This window comes from Ananas comosus, linkage group 4 (genome assembly GCF_001540865.1).
Source record: "Ananas comosus cultivar F153 linkage group 4, ASM154086v1, whole genome shotgun sequence".
Taxonomy (NCBI): domain Eukaryota; kingdom Viridiplantae; phylum Streptophyta; class Magnoliopsida; order Poales; family Bromeliaceae; genus Ananas; species Ananas comosus.
The window spans coordinates 2,251,959-2,266,150 of NC_033624.1; the positions used below are offsets into that span (position 1 = coordinate 2,251,959).

At 38.8% G+C, this 14,192-nt stretch overlaps 3 protein-coding genes across 3 annotated transcripts; 2 read left to right on the top strand and 1 right to left on the bottom strand.

The window, feature by feature from the left end:
- Window positions 264–3,998, top strand: LOC109709537 (uridine 5'-monophosphate synthase). Its single transcript, XM_020231819.1, has 6 exons — window positions 264–1,298; window positions 1,526–1,609; window positions 1,862–1,944; window positions 2,058–2,145; window positions 2,236–2,490; window positions 3,671–3,998. Exons 1-6 carry the CDS (start codon window positions 309–311, stop codon window positions 3,797–3,799), a joined length of 1,629 nt encoding a protein of 542 aa, XP_020087408.1. The 5' UTR covers window positions 264–308; the 3' UTR covers window positions 3,800–3,998.
- On the top strand, window positions 4,287–5,962 carry LOC109709539 (rubredoxin). The gene has a single exon (XM_020231821.1). The coding sequence runs from the start codon at window positions 4,956–4,958 to the stop codon at window positions 5,595–5,597; it is 642 nt and encodes a 213-aa protein (XP_020087410.1). The 5' UTR covers window positions 4,287–4,955; the 3' UTR covers window positions 5,598–5,962.
- LOC109708743 (L-type lectin-domain containing receptor kinase IX.1-like) lies at window positions 6,310–8,655 on the bottom strand. The gene is made up of 2 exons (XM_020230563.1): window positions 7,815–8,655; window positions 6,310–7,739 (listed from the first exon to the last, which is right to left on the bottom strand). Exons 1-2 carry the CDS (start codon window positions 8,653–8,655, stop codon window positions 6,595–6,597), a joined length of 1,986 nt encoding a protein of 661 aa, XP_020086152.1. The 3' UTR covers window positions 6,310–6,594.

The window sequence follows — 14,192 nt, forward strand, 5'->3', positions numbered from 1 at the left end:
ACTATGAATTTGTTGGTTTAAAATATTAGAGAGTGATATTAGAAGTTCAATCAAATAACACCAATAAATATCTTTAAAAAATTTATAAATTTCAAAAAAAAAATTTTAACGGGCACTTCCTTAGTTTTAATTTTTTTAATTAATTTTTTAGTTAATTAAATTAATTATTTTAAATATAAATTTTCAATAATCAGACTGGTCAGTTGTTTGGGTCTTTATACATTTTTAATTTTATTATCCATTAAAAATCCACAATACGAGTGCTACGTCGGATCGAGAGCGAATATTTCCTCTCTCTCTAGTGCGCCATGCTCCTCTCCTCGAAAGCACCGACTTTACGCCTCCAAAGCAGGACTCGGCGCCGACTCCTATGCGATCCTAATTATTATTATTCCTCACTCCCCATCCCTCATCGTCGCCGCATCTCCGCCGCTTCTCTCTCGCTGTCCTCTCGATCGAAGAAGCCGTCGCCGAATCCGAGAGAGATGGACGCCGACTCCTTGGAAGCCCTGATCATGGAGCTCCACGACATCGAGGCCGTGAAGTTCGGCTCCTTCACCCTCAAATCCGGCATCGTCTCCCCCATCTACATCGACCTCCGCCTCGTCGTCTCCTTCCCCTCCCTCCTCTCCCGCCTCGCCCGCCTCCTCTTCTCCCTCGCCGCCTCCGCGTCCGTCCCCTTCGACCTCGTCTGCGGCGTCCCCTACACCGCGCTCCCCATCGCCGCCGTGCTCTCCGCCGCCGAGGGCGTCCCCATGGTGATGCGCCGCAAGGAGGTCAAGGCCTACGGCACCGGGCGCGCCATCGAGGGCGCCTTCCGCCCCGGCCAGCGCGCGCTCGTCGTCGAGGACCTCGTCACCAGCGGCGCCTCCGTGCTCGAGACCGCCGCGCCGCTCCGCGCCGAGGGGCTCCTCGTCACCGACGCCGTCGTCGTCATCGACCGCGAGCAGGGCGGCCGCCAGAACCTCGCCGCCGCCGGGGTGCGCCTCCACGCGCTCGCCACGCTCTCCGACGTGCTCCGCGTGCTCGTCGCCCGCGGGAGGCTCGGCGTGGAGAAGGCCGACGAGGTCAGGGCGTTCTTGGATGCGAATCGCAGCGTCGCCGTCCCGAGCCCCGCCGCGGCACCGGCGCCGCCGCCTAAGGTTGCTAGGGTTAGGGTTTCGTATGGAGAGAGGGCGGCGACGGCGAAGAATCCGACGGGAAGGAGGCTTTTTGAGGTGATGGAGGCCAAGCAGACCAATCTCTGCTTGGCGGCCGATGTAGGCACCGCGAAAGAACTGCTTGAAATCGCTGAAAAGGTGAGGTTTTGTTGCACTTCCCTAACATACATTACACGATTGCATCTTCCCTGGAGTAAAGACTAAAAATTTGGGTCGTAGTTGCTAATCCTTGCAATAGGTTTTATGTCACCATTCATGTCCTTTTGCTTTTCTGCTTTAACTACTTTGGCTGTAATTGTAAGATACATAATTTTTGTGTTGATAACTATGATTTACTACCTGAAATCTACCTAATTGATTTGCAGGTCGGACCAGAGATTTGCTTATTGAAGACCCATGTGGATATATTGCCTGATTTTACATCAGATTTTGGTTCTCAACTCCGCGCGGTATGTCTCCTTTGACCAACATGGCCTATTCCAGTATTTTCTAGCTATTCGTTGTTGGGGACTACTTTAGACACTTAAGTTTGTGGATGCATCATATAGTACCTACAATTAATATAAGTTGACTTTCATTATAAGCTATTATTCAATAAGATGATTTGAGTGATGTCAAACTATCTTGTGTGTTTGTTATTGTATGAAGCATGTACACCATTTTGTCCTTCTGATGCATCAGTTTTTCCATCTGTCTCAAAGATTGCAGAGAAGCACAACTTTTTGATTTTTGAAGATCGTAAGTTTGCTGACATCGGAAATACAGTAACTATGCAATATGAAGGGTGAGAATGCAATCTTTTTGTCATTCTGGGCCTTATTTACGAACACTATATTTTTGAGAATTGTTCTTCAATGCTTCAGTTATCATAATAAGATCTCGTGCTTCTTTTTTCAGTGGTATATTCCGCATACTGGACTGGGCTGATATTGTTAATGCGCACATAATATCTGGACCAGGAATTGTGGATGGTCTGAAGTTGAAGGTTTTTAAGATTTAAACGAGCCATCAGCTGGTTATTTATGTATTTAGAAGTTACTATTTCTAACTGTCTGTGTCTGCTCTGATTTTGAAGGGTTTGCCTCGAGGCAGGGGACTGCTTTTGCTCGCTGAAATGAGCTCAGCTGGGAACCTTGCTCACGGAGATTACACATCTGCTGCAGTTAAAATAGCACAGCAACACTCAGATTTTGTAATTGGATTTATATCAGTAAATCCAGCTTCATGGCAAGTGGGGTCGGTAGATCCGGCCTTTATTCATGCGACTCCAGGGGTACAACTGGTTTCTGGTGGAGATTCTTTAGGCCAGCAATACAACACTCCTTATTCCGTAAGTTTTTCTTGAATGTTTATCCTTTTTGCGTGCTGTATTTTAGAGCTTTCTCTTTACTCTTAATGCTGTCAGAATCATGTCAGAGTAATTTCATGACCGTTGTAGATTTTTCTAGCATTTCATGTGTTTATTCTTCTATAGTTTGGTGAGGCCAGTCAATGTACTTTTGCACTTTTTAACAAGGTACCGATTTTCTTAGAAAGAGGTAAGAATTGTTTACCCTTTATATTGAACCAATTTGCTGACATTAGCCTATCTTCGTGTCGCTTAGTTGTAAGCAAAACACGGGATTATGGTGTGTCCTTCAAAGCTGCTTATATTTTGAACTAAATCTACTTTTATATTACAAGTGTCACTTGTAATATGTAAAGACAAAAGCTTTTTGGTTTAGCATTCCCAGTCATTACTTATCTTTGAGCAGTATGGCAGCTAGCTAGGTAGACTTCTATCATATTTAGTGAACAAACATAAGCCTACTCTATTGATGCGTACTAGGTTTATCTGATTCATTCGTATTTCACTCTTTTACGCAAGCCAAAAGTTACAATGATCGGGTTGGTTCTCGAATTTTCTGTCATGTCTTGAGCAACTTTTGGGGGCTTGTTGATTGGTTGCATGAGCTGTAACTATGACCAGTAAGGTTGATTGCTACCCCTTCTAGTTGGCTCTACAGTTTTGTTGTGAAAGCCCTTCTCTTGCTACATTTATCCTTCGGTCAGGAACTTGATACAATATTTAGAGAGTTGCTATGAGGTCTAAAACTGGTCAAAAAGTTGGTACATAGTAGAATCATTTCATACTGTTGTCAAGCATAATGCTCTTTTGCATAATGTCCTTGAGCGCATGGTAGCGAAGAGTCTAAAGTAAAAGTTGAATCTTTACAATTATTTCCTACTAGTAATCTAGTATGAATTACCACAGATTAACACCACTTTAATGCCTCTTACAAATCTATGCTGCATAAGCTGTTGCTTTTTCTTTGTTGCATCCCCTTTTGGTTGTATACTGGTAATACGAACTTTTAGATTGCGCTTGATCACATGCTCACCTCATACTGTTCCTAATTTCATCCATTGTTCTTTTTTTTTTCTTTTTTTTTCCAATTGCTTGGTAACTTGATTTTCTTCAAAGTCTCATAGCCTATTCATCTATGTTACGACTCCCCTTACAAATGCAGGTCATCCGTGACAGAGGCAGCGATGTCATTATAGTTGGGCGTGGGATCATAAAGGCACAAAATCCTGCTGAAGCTGCACAAGAGTATCGAGTTCAAGGATGGGAAGCTTACAAAGCTAGTTGCTCGTGAAGCTTCTAGCTTCAATTTTCGTTCCCAAGTTTATTATTCCATATATCGACCTTGTTTTGTTATCATCTTGCGAGCAGTTTGTTAGTCTTCCCCAGTCGGTAATCGTCGAGAAAAGCCGCAAGGTTTTTTGATGCTAACATTTTTAATTTACTTTCCTATTAATAATACTTGTCAGACAGGACTATTTTGTTGGAGAGCCTCTAGAGTTTGAAGCTGCAATTTTTCTCTGGCAGAGTTAGCATACTGCATTGAAATGCTTGTTATCTCTGTTGAACATGGTTTTTTCTGTTTGTTGAAAGGAAATATGAAGAATTTGAGCAAATACAAGTATTATTAGTAGTATAGCAGAAGTGCATTTATAAATCTTAAGCGGAGAAAGCTTGATTGGAGCAGATAATGTAGATTCGGTGGCAAATCAATTTCATCAGCAATAGAAGTGGACCAAACGGCACCTTGAACCGAGTTCTTTGATAGTGCATTAGTCCCTGTTTTGGCGATTTATTTGTTTGTTTTACATTGTGACTTACTTTCTGACCTTATTTGTGAATCATGCATAGTATGTTCCAGGCCGCAATCCTTTCATTGCTCCTGCAATGCATACAGGATATTGTCTTTTTATGCGGCTGATGTGAAGGAAGTTTCAAGATAATAATAATGTAGCGCCATATGTGGTTGGAAGAGTATTGATTGATTCATATATGTTGTCTGCGGTGCTTGCACAAATCCTTTTCCAAGGGACTCGAAGCATAATATTCTCTTCTACAAGATTCATGAATATTTGAATATTTCTATAAATAGTTGTAGAAAGAAATGATGATTATATAGAATTGTATATCTTTATTTTATATTGGTGGCTATTGTTATATAAGTACTCTTAATTTTCTTTTGAGAAAAAACATGTTTTTTTAAATTTAATCTAACTTATAAATTTGTTTTTTGTTTTTTCTAATTTTTTCGGGCGAAGGAGAATGGGAATCCTTTAGAAGGATCCTTTAGAAGCATATGCTTGTGGTGGATAAGGTTCCTCCTCTTCGCTCCAAACAAGTGGAAAGCTGTAGGCGTTGATCCCGCCCCCAAACCACCAATTTATTCATTCCACAGGGAGAGAGGAAGCGAGGAAGAAAAACAAGAGCGTAGAGAGAGCACAACACCTCCCATGGCTTCAGCCACAACTCGCCCCACCTTCTCCTTCCATCACCGCCACCATTTCCCCCAACTCAAGCCCCCTTCTCTCAAACCCCACCATTTCCACCTCCCTCTCCTCCCCCTCCCCCTCTCCTCCCCTCGCCTCGTCTCCACCACCACCACCACCACCATCACCATCTCCTCCGTCGACGTCTCCAAAGAGGAGACCCCTCTTTCCCCCTCCGAAAACACCGACACCACCACCACCACCACCACCACCACCACCCCTCCCGGCGATGCCGAAAACGCCGGTGTGAAATCGGAGCCCAAATTGGACCCCCGCCGGGTAGAGGAGAAGTTCGCCGTGCTCAACACCGGCATCTACGAGTGCCGGTCGTGTGGGTACCGCTACGACGAGGCGGCCGGCGACCCCTCGTACCCGGTCCCCCCCGGCTTCGAGTTCGCCAAGCTCCCCGACGACTGGCGCTGCCCGACCTGCGGCGCCGCCCGCTCCTTCTTCGAGAGCAAGAGCGTCGAGGTCGCCGGCTTCGCGCAGAACCAGCAGTTCGGCCTCGGCGCCAACTCCCTCACCTCCGGCCAGAAGGCCCTCCTCATCTACGGCGGCCTCCTCCTCGGCTTCGTCTTCTTCCTCTCAGGTTACTTCTTGCAATGACCAATCCAACCTATTTACAACCCCGGCCTAAATGAACTGCTGTAACGCATAATCTTCTTACCTGTGTTTCCCGACTGTTAATAAAATACCTGTTTCATGATACCCGCCTGTGTAGTAGAACACTTGCGATTTAAAACTTGCTTTTTTACTTGTTAAGAGGAATTGCTCCAGGAGACTACTGCAGAGCATTGTATTGGCAGATACAAGTATATAACTTGTCAGAAACTGGAGTAGATGATTATCTATTGGTTAAACAATTGCCATTTAGATGGTAGTGAAGTTGCTCAATTAGAAATGGTGCCCTTAGCCCTGTTATGAACAACTTGAATTTGGAGTAAAGAAAACAATAACACATTTCAAGTTCAGTTTGATCTCATTTCAACGTTACATAGTTGAGCAGGTATGTACATGTCTGTTCAAAAATTTCGAACCCAGTATATTTGTACTCGAGAGAAAATAATTGGTTAATGCTTTTTTTTTTGGGGGTACAAATTAATTTTCTTAGCGATCGGTTAATGTGCTACTATGATCCTTTGTGCTTTCTCATTTATTTGTATGCAAAGTAGGCCCTCTCTTAATTTTGTTCAAAGCTGCTGTTTTGATTGAAATAATTCTTTGTTGTAAAGTACTTTGTTTTGATTGGCGTATATAACTCTATGCCCTAATTGAAACTGATGACAAATTGAATTATGATAACAAGTTCTTATTAGCATTTCAATGGAAACCGTCTAATTTCAATAACTATCTAATTCAACCACAACCACAATGGTAAGATATGCCGAGTTACAATTTGCTCAGTTACATAGTAAAAATGATGCAGTAGAGGACTACTGATTGCAACAAAACGAATGCTAACAATGATGAAACAAGTACGTGAGCTACTTTTACAGAGCTACAGCAAATTACAGAAGGTGATTCAGAAATATTGGTTCAGTAGAATGTTTGATATAGTCGCCACTGTTAGAGACGAAAATGTGATGGGGAGGTGTAGTTGATATTAGGCACCTGCTGGTGTTGCATGCACTAGCACCTGCATTCTGGGGGGAAGATTGGGCAAAGGAGCTTCAAATTGTAGTACGCTGATTGTTTGTTTGATGGACGGTCGTAGAGTACAATCTGGATTGACACACCATAGCCCTACAACCATCAATCGCTCCATTTCGTGCTCTTCAAATTCGCCGCCCAACCTTCCATCAGCCGCTTCAAGAATTGCGTTTCTAGCATACAATTCCCAGACCCACTCCACCAATCTAACCTTGTTTGGAGTCTCTCTTGGCTCTATAGGCCTTCTTCCGCATGCGATTTCTAACAAGACAACTCCGAAGCTATAGATATCAGTCTGTGTACTCGCTTTTCCGGTATCTGCACACTCTGGGGCCAAGTATCCCAACGTCCCAGCCAGAGCCGTTGTCCATGAGGTTCGGTCATGATTGATGACTCTCGCCAACCCGAAATCACCGAGCTTACTGTTGAAGGATGAATCCAACATGATGTTGCTCGTCTTGATGTCCCTATGCACCACACATTTTTCCCATTCCTTGTGAAGATATAGAAGTGCAGAGGCCAATCCTTGTGCTATGTTGTACCTTGCAGGCCATGATAGCACGCTTCTCGTGCAATGGAGGTGGAAATCAAGGCTTCCGTTGGGCATCAGCTCATAGACAAGCAAAAAGTCTCCGCGTTCGTGGCACCAACCTTCTAGCTGCATCAGGTTCCGATGTCTCAATCGGCTTATAATCTTGACCTCAGATATATACTCCTTTCTCCCTTGCTGAGAATCCTTGGAGACTCTTTTGATAGCCACATGGCGATTATTCAGGAATCCTATGTAAACAGAACCAAAGCCTCCCTGCCCAAGCTTCCTTGCCTCGTCAAAGTTGTTCGTCGCAGCGGCTAATTCGCTGTAAGGATATCTGTGCGGTCCCTGCCCTTCCTCAATCTCATTGTCAATCAATTCATCGTAGTCCTCATGCTTTTCTTTGTTCTGAGTGTCCTCTTCTTTCGTCGTGTCCTTTATTTCTTTACCCTTGGTGGATTTCTTACGCCACAGAAAGACCCAAACCACCCCAACAAGGAAGAGCACGACGCCTGCACTAGCAGCAGATGCTGCCACAATCGCGATCTTGCTTTTCTTCTTCGATCCTTCATTTACGGAGTGGTTCCCAGGAGAAAAGAGAGACTGCGGGGGAGAGGCATTGGGAGAAGGCGAGCTCGTACCTTTCTTTGGTTCAAAAGTCGATACAAAGTTCCAGCTTAGGATTTGATGTAGCTCGGCGTAATGGCCGGTGGCTGCTGAGAAGCCAATGACCACCTTTTCAGGCAGCAACTTTGTTAGATCAATGGAGCAAGAGAGGTTGTACGAACCATCGAAGGTCGGATTGTCATCGTACGAGAGGAACACACCCAATTTAGTCGTGCTAGCGTTGTACTGAATCCATGCCGTCGCCTTCCTACTGTTGCACATACTCTCAGGCCAGTTGAGGAAGGAATCAGACTTGATGGAGTTGACGTCCACACCAACATGGTTGTCGTTTGAATCCCAATCATTCCTGTGGGTGTCAAACTCCACCGCTACCAACTGATTCCCCGGCGAATTGAAAGCATTAGTTTCGTTGAAAAGGCCGAGGTAGCCACCTCCGCTAAAATTTGGGAGTTCGGACGGGTACCTAGAGATGAAGAAGGCTAGCCCGTCGCCAGAGAAGTTATAGTCGAGGGCGTCCCTCGGCTTGATGACGAAAGAGAAGGATGTGGTGAAGCTGGCTGCCTCGCCGGTGGTGCGGTCCCAGAGAGGCACCAAGTCTTTGTAGATGGCTCGGCCCGAGTTATTCGTGATGGGATCGTCGAGCGCATCCTTCGTGAGATTGATGACGGTGCCGTTTGTCGAGGCAGCGGGCTCCAAACGAACCACATCCGTCACCGTGAGGGCGGGATCCGAGAAGTTGAAACTGAAGGAGAGTGGTGCTGCGTGGGGTGCTATAATGGAAAATGAGCAGATAAACAAGATGCAACAGAAGAGGGGGGATGAGTGAGTTCGTGAATTAAGATTGGAGGAGGCCATGGAGGGCAATGTAGCTGCAGCAGAGCACTCTTTGCTAAACAAGGGATGCTGTTGATACGCATTTGGATTTCAATGTGTGCTAAATATAGCAGTGTTTTAATGTTTAATTAAAGGTAAAGAGTTGACCCCAGTCCACTAGTGCGCAGCACATATTCTTTTGAGTCATTACACTCGATAATTTATCAAGTTTTAATTCTTCTTAAATTTTTTAATATTAAAAAATATTAATAAACTAGGTGATCGAGTAAATTTTAGCTTTATATATATATATATATATATATATATATATTTTCTATAGGTTTGTTTAAACAAAGCCAAGCACAAAAGGTAGTAATGTCTCATACTTTCCAATTCACGCCAGGAATAGTGCCCACAAAAGCCTCATGGGCTCGTCTCGAGANGAAAACTCGATAGCACCAAATCCTTGGTACTATCGATAGAATCCCAGTCGGATTCATATATATATATATATATATATATAATTGAGCTAGAATATTTTTAGAAGCACTAACTTTTTGGTGTTTTTAGATTTCTAGCCCTTGAATTTACTCCTTGATTATTAATAGTTTTTGAATTAAATACTATTTCACCTATCATCATCTACCACTATCTATCACCATCATCTCAATCTTATATCTCTCCATCTAATGGCTAAAAACTCAAAAACACCACCCTCTTGATGCTTTCGACAGTATTCTAGCTCAACTATATATATATATATATATATATAGAGCTAGGCTGCTATACTATCGGTAGCACGGACGTCTCCGTGCTACCAAGTTGTTTTCAATGATGCCGCTTCCAAATCGACGATCGGCTCCGTTAGACTTGATATACACTATTGAAAACATTTGGAAACTAAATTTCATAATTTTTTGGTATCATTTACCTATCAAACGAGTAGTCTAAAAATGAACGGCTGAAAATAAAAATCTCATAAACAATGATGATAGAAGATTTGAATTTAAGATCAGAGATACTGATCTTACTCTAAATAGTAAAAAGAATTTTCTATAAAAATTTCATCTGATTTGGATTGTTTTACACCGTTAAATTTACAAATACATCACATCTACCATTAAAATTGTCAATTTTGAGATCTTTTGATCACTAGCCAAATGATGTCGAAAAATTCTGAAATTTAGTTTCCAAATACGTTCAATGGTGTAGATCACGTCTAACGGAGCGGATTGTCGATTTGGAAGCCGCATCATCGAAAACAACTTGATAGCACGGAAGTCTCCGTGCTACCGATAGTATAGCAGCCGGACTCTATATATATATATATATATATATATATATATTAATACGATATATATATATATAGTATACCTGAGTTGTATAGATAATAGTGTTCGTGCATGCATTGTGTGTTGCAGCTAATAACTTAAATAAAATTTCATTATTTCGGGTGCACGTTCAAAAAAGAAGAGTTTCTTTAGCCTCTCTTTGTCTACAGGTCCATTCAACCATTAGAAATACGGCGAGTTTGGAAAGTGCCCGTGCTTAATTTTAATTTTGACCCCATTTTATTTTTTTCTATAGAAAAAAGATTAATTGCACCATTGGTTCCAAACCTCTTTTCGAATTTTCAATTAGATTACTAACATTTTTTTTGGGTCAATTGAGTTGCCAATTTTTATAATTCATTTTAACTGAGTTCTTGATGTCCATAATTTCATTATTTTTAACAAAATTTTTGGTCAAGGTCAAAGGTCAAAGGTCTTTTTCTTCGAAAAGTAGAAAAAGATGAGAGGGTGAGGGAGAGCAAAAGATGAGGAGGAATAATGAAAAATAAAAAACAACAAAAGACCTTTCATCTTTGGGTTATTATTATTTTTTTTAATTCTACCTATCATACGCTGTGACATATCAATTCCGTTAAAAATAGTAGAGACATAGAAAACAGGAATCCTATTGAAATAAAATATAAAGATCGAGGACTCAACTGATAAAATAATAATAGTAATAAAATCCAATTAAAAATTTGAGAAAAGGTTGATATGAATGGTTTACTCATAGAAAAATACTGCCTCTATCTAGGAGTCCACTTAGCAAAGAGTTAATAAATCCTTTTGAATTTTTATTATTAATACAATTATCCTTACTAGTATAAAAATTGGCAAGGCTAGAAGGAAAATATATTCTTTTGGATGGATTGAGTATAAAATTTAGACCCTGTTAATAGATGTGCAGATTATTGGAAAATATGAATGGAGATCAAGTAAATTATGGTCTTGAGGCGTGTAAGTTCACTTTCTTTAAGGTGTTATTTGTCTCCACTCGAATGTATGCTGTCGGGTTACCAGCAAATTACCTCCAGGATACCATAAGACCGGAGAAAGACTGCAAACAACACTTTTAAAGACTTTCCCGTAAGAACTTCTCTCTTAAGCATAAATATGAAAATTAGGAAGGAGAAAGTATTAATTATATTACACTTAAAGACTACAAACATCTTCTATTTATAGGAGGTGAATGGTTACGATGAAAGGACACAACTTTTAAAATTATATCCTTTCACAAAATGACACGTCCTTTCACGAATAGTGAAAAGATATACTCTTTCACAAAAGGTTCATATCCCTTCGTGAAGAAATAGGTCTCTTCGTAAAGAGATACATCTCTTTGCATCAAATGAAAAGACATATCTTTTCATAAGAACAACTAATTCAACAAAGAGACACAACCATTCATTTGATTTTAACTTTAATTCTTCAACTTATTCTCTCACATCCATTATTACAATCTACACTAACACAGATAATATTACTCTATTTTATATCTATATATTTATTTATAGGGACAATTGCTTATGTATTTCTGAAAAGTTTTCAACTTTCTAATTTATCCCCTTTAGAAGACTAATATTGAAAATACCTTTTTTACGTTCCAACATATTTCAACCTTAGAGTTAAATTCTGTTAATAAACGAACGATTAGCAATAACCGTTATTTATGTGAAATTACTATTTTACCCTTTCAAATATACTCTTCTACCATCACTGATTTTTCTTATTTACCATTAAGTTAGGAGCACAAAAATTATTTTGATTTTTGATTTTTTCAAATATACACTTCTACCATCACCGATATTTTTATTTGCTTTTAAGTTATGGACAAAATGAGTACTTTGATTTTTTTTAAATCTAGTAGATATTTAACTCATGTTTAACCCAAATTAATTTAACGGGTGGTAACTGCATGAATATTTTGAAATAACAGAGGAACATATAAGTAGTATATTGAAAAGAAAAAAAAAAGATAAATTAGATATTTTCAAAGTTTTGAGTATATAGATAATTTTCTCTTATTTATAACTTGTATGGCTACATTAATAAACGAAACGAGTAGCATGTCTATCTCTCAAAAAAAAAAAAAAAAACTTATAATTCTCTATCGTAGGTATCTATCTATCTAATTAAGAACATTACTTTTCAATCAAGCAAAACAAAATATTGTGCGTCAGAAGTGGTACTGTTCTAAATCAGTCCGATAGCAACTTTAAATTGTTGCTTGCTCATGTACAGTGCGTCAGGCCTGATTGGTCCTACTTCTGCACTTCATTTCAGTCTAGTACATTATCCGCCTAAGGGCTAAGGCCATGTTTGGTTGGAAACAAGGGCGGGGATAAAAGGTTATCCCCGTCTTGTTCCCCAAACACTATTTTTAAGGGTGAGAACTAGCTATTCCCACCCTTAACGGGTTATCCTATAGGATAACCCGTTAAGGGTGGGAATAGCTAGTTCCCACCCTTAGGTGGAATAGGGGTGGGAACAATTGTTCCACCCTATTTTTTAAAAAAATTAAAATTAAAATTTAATTTTAATTTTAGTTTTAAAAATTTATAATTGGTAATTTCAAAATTCAAGTTTATAGTTTTAAATTTTAAATTTTAAATTTAATATTAAATTTTATATTTTTTTAATATATATTTGATATTTATATTTTAAAATATAAATTTGATCTTAATTTTAAATTTTAAATTTTGAAATTAAAAATTAAAATTTAATTTTAATTTTTGAATTTAAAAAAAAGTATTTTTAGTATCACTCTGCTGTTCCACCCATAAAGAAAGAGAGAGAGAATTTTAAATTATTATAAAATTTAAATTATAAATTCAAAAATTAAAATTTATAATTTTAAAATTACAAATTAAAAATTTAAATTTAAATTGTTTAATTTAAAATTTAAAATTTGATATTTTAATTTTTTTATATTTAGAATCTGATATGTTATTTTTTAAATTAAATTTCATCTTAAATTTAATGTTCAAACATTAAAAATTAATTTTTTAAAATTGTAAATTTGAGATTTTAAAATTTAAATTTTAATTTTAATTTTAAATTTAATGTCAAGTTTATATTTTAAATTTTAAAATATAAATATAAAATATAAAAGTTTAAATTCTAATATAAAAAAAAGATAATATCATTATTTTTTATTTTTAACTACCAACTTTAATTTTTATTTCATCTTACCTAACCAAACGCTATTTTTTTTATTCCCAGCAATAACTCAATTTTCACCCCAAACACAAAATTGATCTAATCCTCACTTATACCTCAATTTATACATATTCCCGGAATATCCACTTTTTGCTTATCCCTGAACCAAACGATATCTAAAAGTATATAAGAGAAGTTGAGGTCTAGACGTCTAGTCCATGTAGGGTTGCAAATGGAGCAGGAGGGGAGGGCTCCCGCACCTCCCGTCCTGCTTTCTTGCATAGTCGGGTCGGATTAGATTTTTTTTATATTTTTTTGCCTTCTTTTACCATTTCTTTTAGAACAGGTTGGGATGGAAGTAAATTTTTGAGGATCAAAGAAAAAAAAGGGTCCCTACCTTCCGCTCTATTTGTTAACACATCGAGAGAGATAGGCTCTCATGCTTTCAAAAGTACGGAGGCCTCGTGCCTGTAAATTGTTTTCGATGATAGAGCATCTGATTCGGCGATCGACTCCGTTCGACATGATCTATGCTATTCGAACTATTTAGAAATCAAATTTTATAATATTTTGACTTCATTTGCCTAGTAAACGAGTAGGCTCAAAATGAACAGTTGAAAATAAAAATTTCACAAAAAATAGTGATAAAAGACTCAAATTTTAAATCGAAAGTATTGTTCTTACTCTTGATGTTAAGTAGAGTTTTTATTAAAGTTTCATGTAATTTGAATTTTTCTATACCGTTGAACTTTAAAACATACCACATCGGTCATTAAAATAGTCTTTTTTGAGGCTCTTTGATCACTTGGTAAATGATGTCAAAAAATTATGAAATTTAGTTTCTAAATAGTTCTAATAGCGTAGATCATACATAACGGAGCCGATCACCGAATCGGATGCTCCATCATCAAAAATAACTTATAAGTACGGAGGCCTCCGTACTTTCGAAAGTATAGAAGATTTTTTTTTTTTTTTTTTTTTTTTTTGAGAAAAAGGTAGCACGCTCCCCTCTTCGTTCAATAAGAAGATGAATTTAGCTACATAGAGTGAGGCAACAAGGGTCTCGAAGAGAAAAAGCAAGCAAAATGA

What these genes read in the sequence shown, in the direction of transcription:
- LOC109708743 (XM_020230563.1), bottom strand. Translation starts at nt 8,655, where the DNA reads ATGGCCTCCTCCAATCTTAATTCACGAACTCACTCATCCCCCCTCTTC. An exon ending in GACTTTTGAACCAAAGAAAG is followed by an intron (nt 7,740 to 7,814) that starts GTACGAGCTCGC and finishes CCGTAAATGAAG; the next exon opens with GATCGAAGAAGAAAAGCAAG.
- LOC109709537 (XM_020231819.1), top strand. Translation starts at nt 309, where the DNA reads ATGCTCCTCTCCTCGAAAGCACCGACTTTACGCCTCCAAAGCAGGACT. An exon ending in TTGGTTCTCAACTCCGCGCG is followed by an intron (nt 1,610 to 1,861) that starts GTATGTCTCCTT and finishes TCTGTCTCAAAG; the next exon opens with ATTGCAGAGAAGCACAACTT. An exon ending in TGGATGGTCTGAAGTTGAAG is followed by an intron (nt 2,146 to 2,235) that starts GTTTTTAAGATT and finishes CTGATTTTGAAG; the next exon opens with GGTTTGCCTCGAGGCAGGGG.
- LOC109709539 (XM_020231821.1), top strand. Translation starts at nt 4,956, where the DNA reads ATGGCTTCAGCCACAACTCGCCCCACCTTCTCCTTCCATCACCGCCAC.